Genomic DNA, 9,307 nt, shown 5'->3' on the forward strand with positions numbered 1-9,307 from the left:
AAGAATTCAGTCCTTACTTATGTAAAGTTCATTTTAATCCCATAATTTGCAAAATTTAAATTTAAATTTGAACCACAGTCACTGGCGCTGTAACAGCGTTGTGGTTCCCACTACAGTAACCGTGCCACCATCATAATTAACCCTCCCTCCTCCATGTTTACAGATAAAGCCTTACTAATATAAGCAATACAAATGCATATATACATATAGGCTCTTACCAGGCAGGGATAAGGAAACACAAGGGAGAGTCGCCCCAGCGCGAGCGGTATCGACTGCTCTTCATTCTGGGTGCCACCATTTTATTCAAATACAACTTTATAGAAACTTTATTCAAACATGATTGGGGCCCTCCATTGGCTTAAGGTTTTCTCCCATCTTCTCCAGGGGTTTATGTGTTGCTTCGGAGAACATTTGCTTTTACAATTTTAAACTTTTATTTTTTTTAATATTTTTAAATCTTATAAATTTTATATATTTATTTATTTCCTCCTTTTTTTTGCTGGTTGTATGAATTCTGGATACTGTACTTAATTGAAGTAAAAGAAGACAAAACACGGGGGGAATAAAAATAAACAGGGGGGTGGGGAACAGAGTGTGAGAGCAGTGTCCAGGAAGTATGGCCACCTAGCTAGGAATAAAAAAGATAACAAAGGTAGGATGGAGATTAGGGTAGAAGGTAAAAAAGAGAATATATGTGAGGGTCATTCTCTGAGATGCATATATTTTAATGCAAGAAGTATAGTGAACAAGGTAGATGAGCTGAGAGCATGGATAGATACTTGGGGTCACGATATTGTGGCAATTAGTGAGGCCTGGCTACAGGAGGGGCAGGACTGGCAACTTAATATTCCAGGATACATTTGTTTTAGATGTGATAGATCAGGGGGTAAAAAAGGAGGAGGAGTTGCTCTGCTTGTTAAGGAGGACATTACTGCCGTGAGGTGGCAGGATGGTATGGAGGGATCGACCAGTGAGGCTGTTTGGGTGGAATTGAGGTGCTAATAGGAGTGTATTACAGACTACCAAATGGGCCAAGAAAATTAGAGGAACAAATTTGTAGGGAGATAACGTATATGTGTGAAAATCATAAGGTAGTGATCATGGGAGATTTTAACTTCCCACACATTGATTGGGATACCCATACAGTTAGAGGGCTGGATAGGCTGGAGTTCATTAAATGTGTTCAGGATTGTTTTCTAAATCAGTAGAAGAACCGACTCGGGATGGTGTAATACTGGATCTCCTGTTAGGGAACGAGCTAGGTCAGTTAGCGGACATTAATGTTGGAGAACCAATTGGGTCTAGTGATCATAATTCTGTTAGTTTTAGGGTAGTTTTAGGGAAGAGCAAGGAGAGGCCTAAAGTTGAGGTTCTGGATTGGAAAAGAGCAAATTTCGAAGGAATAAGAAGGGATTTGGGGAGTATTGAGTGGGACAGGATATTTTCATGTAAGGAGGTTAATCGTTCCCTGAAGGTAGAAACTCACGTGAATAGGGTGGTGAAGAAGGCTTTTAGTATGCTGGCCTTTATCAATCATTGCATGGAATATAGGAGTTGGGAGGTGATGTTGAGATTGTATAAGACGTTGGTGCGGCCTAATTTGGAGTTCTGTGTGCAGGTCTGGTCGCCTAATTATAGGAAGGATATAAACAGAGTGGAGGGAGTGCAGAGAAGGTTTACCAGAATGTTACCTGGGTTTAAGCATCTAGAGTATAGGGAGAGATTGGACAGATTAGGTCTTTATTCTTTGGAGCGTAGAAGGTTGAGAGGGGATTTGATAGAAGTATTTAAGATTATGAAAGGGATAGACAGAGTGGATGTGGATAGACTATTTCCGTTATGAGGAGGAAAGATTAAAATAAGAGGACATGAGTTAAGAATTAAGGGGCAGAGGTTTAGAGGTAACATGAGGGGGAACTTCTTTACTCAGAGAGTGGTAGCCGTGTGGAATGATCTTCCGGGAGAAATAGTGGCGGCGGAGTCAATTGTATTATTTAAGAAAAGGTTGGACAGGTATATGGATGAGAAGAAGATGGAGGGTTATGGGCATTGTGCAGGGAGGTGGGACTAGAAAGGGGTGTTTGGTTCAGTGCAGACTAGAAGGACCTAATGGCCTGTTTCTGTGCTGTAATTGTTATCTTATAATGAAAAATGGAGGATATTCAAAAAAGAAATTTTGAGGGTACAGAGTAGTTATGTCCCAGTGTGGATCAAAGGAAAGGCTGGAAGTCATAGAGAGGCTTTGTTTTCGAGGAATATTGGAAATTTGGTAAGGAGAAAAAGGGAGGTGTACAAGAGGTATAAAGAGCAGGGAGCTGAGAAGTTGAAGGAGGACTACAAGGAGTGTAGAAGGAATCTTAAGAAAGAAATTAGAAAGGCCAAAAAAAGGCATGAAGAGGCTTTGGCTGACAGAGTAAAAATAAATCCAAAGGGTTTCTATAAGTACATTAAAAGTAAAAGATTAGTGAGAGATAAAATTGAACCCCTTGTAGATAGCGAGGGTAGGCTGAGTGAGAAGTCTGAGGAAATGGGGAAAATTTTGAATGATTTCTTTGCCTCGGTATTCACTAGGGAAAAAAATGTTGAACCAGTTGAAGTAAAGAAAAATAGTGGGGAGGTTATGAAGTATATAAGGATAACCGAGGAGGTAGTGATGGCTGTGTTAAAAAAGATAAAGGTGGATAAATCTCCCGGACCAGACAAAATATTCCCTAGGACACTCAGGGAGGCTAGTGGACAGTTAATGGGGCCATTAACAGAGATATTTAGGATGTCACTGGCCACGGGGGTGGTACCAAAGGATTGGAGGGTGGGGCATGTGGTTCCTCTGTTTAAGAAAGGGTCCAAATGCAAACCTGGGAATTATAGGCCTGTAAGTCTGACGTCTGTGGTGGGCAAGTTGATGGAAAGTGTTCTGAGGGATGCTATTTACAAATTTTTGGAGGTACAGGGATTGATAGGGAGTAATCAGCATGGTTTTGTCAGGGGTAGATCATGCTTGACAAACCTGATTGAGTTCTTCGAGGGGGTTACAAAAAAGGTTGATGAAGGGAAAGCTGTGGATGTTGTCTATTTGGACTTTAGTAAAGCTTTTGACAAAGTTCCCCACAGGAGGTTAGGAAAAAAGGTGGAGGCATTAGGTATAAATAAAGAGGTAGTGAAATGGATTCAGCAGTGGTTGGATGGGAGGTGTCAGAGAGTAGTGGTAGAAAATTGTTTGTCCAATTGGAGGCCGGTGACTAGTGGAGTTCCTCAGGGTTCGGTCCAGGGTCCACTATTATTTGTTATATATATTAACGATCTGGATGTATGGGTGGAGAAGTGGATAAGCAAATTTGCGGATGACACAAAGATTGGTGGTGTTGTGGACAGTGAGGTAGATTACCATAGATTAAAAGGTGATTTAGGAAGGCTGGAGGTGTGGGCTGAGAAATGGCTGATGGAATTTAATACAGATAAATGTGAGGTGCTACATTTTGGAAAGGCAAATTTAAATAGGTCATATACATTGAATGGTAGACAATTGAGGAGTGCAGAGCAACAAAGGGATTTAGGAGTTATGGTAAATAGTACCCTCAAGACTGATACTCAGGTAGATGGTGTGGTGAAGAAGGCATTTGGAATGTTGGCCTTCATAAATCGGAGTATTGAATTCAAGAGTAGGGAGGTTATGATGAAATTGTACAAGGCATTGGTGAGGCCAAATTTGGAGTACTGTGTACAGTTTTGGTCACCAAATTATAGGAAAGATATAAACAAAATAGAGAGAGTGCAGAGAAGGTTCACGAAAATGTTGACAGGATTTCAAGGTCTGAGTTACAGGGAAAGGTTGTGCAGACTGGGGCTTTTTTCTCTGGAGCGTAGAAGATTGAGAGGGGACTTGATAGAGGTGTTTAAGATTTTAAAAGGGACAGACAGAGTAAATGTGGATAGGCTTTTTCAATTAAGAAAGGGGGAGATTCAAACTAGAGGACATGGTTTAAGATTGAAGGGGGAAAATTATAAGGGGAACATGAGAGGAAATTTCTTTACGCAGAGGGTGGTGGGGATGTGGAATGAGCTTCCGACAGACGTGGTCGAGGTGGGATCATTGGTTACATTTAAGGAAAGACTGGATCATTACATGGATAGGAGGGGACTAGAGGGGTATGGACCGGGTGCTGGTCAGTGGGACTAGGAGGGTGGGGATTTGCTACGGCATGGACTAGTAGGGCCGAACTGGCCTGTTCTGTGCTGTAAGTGGTTATATGGTTATATGGTTATATTCATAATTATCCTGGTGCACCAAAAGTGATCTTCCAATAGTGCAATCCCTGATCAGTGTAAAATCAAAAGAGATAGGATCAGAATTCAGCCCATCAAGTCTGCCCCAGTATTTAAATCATGGCTGATAACAGGCATCCAAAACCTGGCTGTTTCAGAATGTCAAAAACACTGTCAGCTGAGATTGCAAAAGTTGCACTGGTAAATTAATTACCTATTAGATCCTACTTAAGACCATAAGGCACATGAACAGAAATAGGCTATTCCACCCATCGAGTCTGCCCCACCATGAGCTGATCCATTTCCCCACTCAACCCCACTGCCTGGCCATCTCACTATAACCTTTGATTTCCCTGGCTAATCAAGAACCTATCAATATCTGCCTTAAATACACTTGGCCTCCACAGCCACTGTGGCAACAAATTCCACAGTTTTACGACCCTTTGGCTCATAAAATTCCTCCATATCTTTGTTCTAAGTGGACACTCTTCAAACCTGAAGTTCTGCCATCTTGTATGAAATTTTCCCAGCTATACACATTCTCTGTCTGTGCCTTTTCAATATTCAAAATGTTTCAATGAGATCATTCTCCTAAATTTAAATAAGTACAAGTCAAGAGGTATCAAACGTTCCTCATGTGATAACCCTTTCATTCCCGGAATCATCAATGTGAACCTCCTCTGAACTCTTTCAACGTCAGCACATCCTTTCTGAAATGACAAGCCCAAAACTTACAAGTGAAGTCTCACCAGTGCCTTATAAACCCTCCACATCACATCCCTGCTCTTACAAACATATTCTATTCCTCTCGAAATGAATGACAGCATTTCATTTGGCCTTCACCACCGACTCAGCCTGCAAGTTTACCTTCAGGTCATCCTGCACAGGTCCCTTTACATTGGGGGATTTTCAATTTACTCCCCATTTAGAAAATAGTTGCCTGTTTATTTTTGCTGCCAAAGTACATGACCATACATTTTCTGACATTATATTTCATTTACCATTTCTCTCCCCATTCTCCTAACCTGCCTTAAGTCTTTCTGGAACCTCCATGCTACACCACCTGCTCCTCCGCCTACCTTTGAATTATCTGCAAACGTGGCCACAAAGCCATTCATTCCATAATCCAAATCATTAATATACTGTTACAAGCCCAAAAGACCCCAAAACCAAGCAGAAATAAACATTCACCAAGACAAGTAGTTCTTAAAACAGTTATTTTTAATTATTTTTAAACATGAAAACAGAATCAAACTTTAACTTATCTCTATATTTAACTAACCCAAATTAACCCCCTTCTAATTCTAATTGTAATGTGTGTGTAAATTTAAGAAAATATCTTTGGTTCACAATTCAATCTCACTTCTCCTCTTCCAAGTTCTCTGGTTGCAGGCAATTCTTAAACTGTGCAGAGAATTTAACATGTATAAAGTTCACCAGGCTTTGGTGCTCAAAAGGTAAATGTTTACCGCTCAGGAAGGTTCTTTGGAGGTTTGCAGAGAGATATTTGTTGTTTCAGGAATTCCACAACTGAGGTACTGCCATTAGTCACCTCATTGTCTCGCTGATTAAACTTGCTGCATCAGGGTTCTCCAGATGGTAACTTCTTTCTTTCAGGTTACTAGAGAGTTCCTTTCTGTTTCACTTATTCCAAGAGAAACATCAGACAGATAGCACTTCCAGCTATCCGCCACTCTGGAGCTTTCTGTTTCCCACCAGCTTTTCCTGGCTTGTTTCAGCCGTGACTGTTCAGTCTCTTTCAGTGTCACACACACACACACTGTTGAGCTTGTTGAGCTTGTCTTCTCTCTCTCTTTCCAACTGCCAACTACCAGGAAGCCCATGTGACTCTCTCACTGGAAAAACCCCCACCTTATTCAGCAAACCACAGGAGTTCTCCTCTCTTGGTCAAGCTATTGTCTTAGGTAAACAAAATCCAGGAGTGACCTTTCTGTGAGCGTTCTGTAGGTACCTGCAAACAGCCAGTTTGTCTCCTCCAAGACAATGGTCTATTCATTTCATGACGTCATTTCAATTAGCACCTACTCGTTAAATGTGCATGTCATTCTCCAAAGTTTCTGAATATGAATTCTTAGTATTTCAAAATAAGATCTGTTTTAAAATATGTGTATGTATGTAACCCACTCTAATCTTACCAAATTCCTCCCAATATTTATCCATTACAATACACTTAAAAAGAATTGGCCCCAAAACCAATGTGAGAATTTGTCGATTTGTACAGATCTGTACTTCAGATTCGAAACATCCCAGACCACAGGAGTTGCTGGATATCTGTGTGTAATGTCAGAGAGCTGCAACCTGTATTTTCTCCTGAAAATAACCTTCTTAGTAAAATTGTTTGCTTCCCTCTAAGGTTGTGGCAACAATTCTCCTTCTTGAGCGTCGACTCCCCAGATGTTTTTTTCCCCGCTTGGGAATTTGTGGAAAAAATTATGGACTTGGAGACACCTGGTATTTCAGGTGAGTTCAAAGGTCACTATTTATCCCCACGGGTGTGATCCACAAACTTCTCCACATTGAAGTTGGATAACTAATAAAGACTGCAGATGCTGGGAAACTGAGGTGAAATCAGGAAACACTGGAAGCAGTCAGCAGGTCAGGGTTAACGTTTCACATCCAGTACATGTTAAATGGAAACACGAGACATTGCGGATACTGGAATCGAGAGCAAAAAAACAGTTCAGTGGGTCAGGCAGCATCCGTGGAGGAAAGTCCAGATTGGTTTTTGCTATGAGTTGTTAAAGCCGCTCACTGGAAGAGTGCAGCTAGCCCCACCCCCTCCTCACTTGTTGCATATACACTGAGACTTCCATGTTATTGTATGATTTATGCAGTTCAGTTCACCTTTGGTTGTCTGATCGCCCTGTCCACAGGATTTCCTCTAAGGGATCCAAATGGCCAAGCAGTGTGTAAGCTACATGAAATAAGCTCACTGGTTTCCGTGAAGTGAGAATCAGGCTGACATTACTCTTGGCTGTTGCAGGGTGGATTCCCGGAATGACAACGTTGTCTTGAAGTTCCCACCTAACAGCAGAACAGGGCCGGCTAAGGGACTGGAGGAAAGGATGGAGCAGGAAGAGGCATCAGTCAAAATCGAAAGCAAGCTCAGAACTCGTCAGGGATGGCACATGGTGAGGCAACAAAGGATGGGGCAGAACCCCAGTGATTTTTACAATGAGTGCCATGGTGAGACCTGTCACATTTAATGTCCCCAGAACATTACCCAAATAGTTTTTCACGTGCTCTTCTGTATCAGCCCTGGTTGGCAGGGTAATTCACAACCAAATTGTTGGTAGAGGTGCTCTGGTAGAACATTAAGTCAATCATATGTCAGCGTAGAAAGAGGCTTCTCATTTGATTTAATCTGTGAACTTCTAAATCAATGATTTTCAAACTGCCCCCCTAAACTCACATTCCACCTTAACTAGTCCTTAAGTGCTCTGTGATTATTAAGGAATTGCTTAAGGTGGGATGTGAGTGGGGAAGGTTGAGAATCACTGTTCTAGACCCAATGGTTACTGAAATATTTTACTTGAGAAAAATTCACATTGGTGTTATGAAACCAGTCAACAAGATACGATTAAAACAGTGGTTTTCAAACTTTTTCCTTCCACCTTAAGCAATCCCTTACTAATAATCACAGAGCACCGATGGCATCGAGCTTGCTTAAGGTGGAATGTGAGTTCAGGGGGGTGGTTTGAAAACCAATGTTTTAAATAATCCATTTGTATAGCTTTCCATCCCATGACTTTCCATGCTGAATCTCTCATAAAGAGTGATCATCTCCCTCGTAGTAAATATCCATCTGTATGGGGTCTAATATTCATGGTACTCAGTACCCAGGAAGCAGGAACTCTTGGTCATTACAACTGCCAACAGTTTTCCAAATGGAAGAAATAATTGTAGTTTAACTCTTGTGTTTTCTTGCCAATAAAACTCTTACCATGAAAATAATTGTTTGCCTTGAAATTATACTTCTGGTGTGTCAAGTGAATGATACTTTTGGTCAGGAGACAGGTTGGCATAGCATCATCCTCTCTTTAAGGAACTACCCTGGTGCTTTACGCCCTTTAAGAAGTATTAAAAGCTGATTTGCAAGTCTACAGATGCAGCTGTAGCCCGGACTCTCTGTTAAGGGCTGTGTACTCTTGTGTTGTCTCCATGACAGCCACACTGGGGGCTATGTGGATAAAAAAAACATGGAAGTGGGGAGATTGCAAGGGAAGGGGAGGGTTGGAAACCTATGTAGTGATGGTCCTCCTTTCTGGAACATTCCAAAAGGTCCAGAGCTACAAGTGAAGAAAGAGAGGCTGGAGGGACTCAGCAGGTCACGCAGTATCCATGGAGAGAAATGCTCAGTCAGTAGGCCCTCTCGTACAGTCAAAAAGCCTGAGTGTAAAGGCAGAGATCCTCCACCCTTACGTCAGGAGACTTACCTCCATGAATATGCTCCAAGGCGCCGACTGCAATCCCTGTCAGGAGAAGAGTCAGTGGCAAGCACTGCGCTCCACTGCCTAGCCTGAATGTAATACCGCTGCAAGCAGCTGGCTAGGGGTGGGATGATGGTGTTGTAGTGATGTCATCACCCACGACCCAGCTCACTTACCCCTCTCCCTCCATGACTCCCTCAGGGCAGGGGCGACCGGTGGGGGGCCGTTAGGGCAGTGGGGACTGGGACGTCAGGGGGTGGCCAAGGTGGGCTGTGACAGCCCCGTCGGTTGATCCAGCCTCAAGCACCTCAAGGCCGCTTCAGCCTTCGGGGACACTCATGGGCAGGCACTAGCAACTCAATACACAGCAGAACAATGGCTGTCTACCCTACTCATAATCCCCCATGAAGCTGGAAGCATTCTGGGAAACACAGAACAGTTCCAGCTGCTTTGGGGATTATGGGTAACAAAGTCAGCCATTGCTCGGCGCCTATGTTTTGTATCATGGCACTAGTAGCCGCGCCTCGTGAAAGCCGCACCAATGCCCTTGCCACCTCCAGGCTGAAAGGGGACATCAGAGTATGCTTTTGTGG

The 9,307-nt window shown here is 42.6% G+C and overlaps 1 protein-coding gene across 1 annotated transcript in view; it reads left to right on the forward strand.

The window, feature by feature from the left end:
- The window catches only part of LOC138759105 (transient receptor potential cation channel subfamily V member 6-like), a 95,167-nt gene extending 86,929 nt beyond the window's left edge, over nt 1-8,238 (forward strand). The window contains exons 14-15 of the mRNA XM_069929015.1: nt 6,638-6,744; nt 7,268-8,238. Of these exons, the coding sequence (XP_069785116.1) occupies nt 6,638-6,744; nt 7,268-7,490 (330 nt within the window). The 3' untranslated portion in view covers nt 7,491-8,238. The remainder of the gene's footprint in view (nt 1-6,637; nt 6,745-7,267) is intronic.
- Nucleotides 8,239-9,307: the final 1,069 nt, after the last annotated feature.

The sequence above is a fragment of the Narcine bancroftii genome, chromosome 3 (genome assembly GCF_036971445.1).
Source record: "Narcine bancroftii isolate sNarBan1 chromosome 3, sNarBan1.hap1, whole genome shotgun sequence".
Classification (NCBI taxonomy): Eukaryota; Metazoa; Chordata; class Chondrichthyes; order Torpediniformes; family Narcinidae; genus Narcine; species Narcine bancroftii.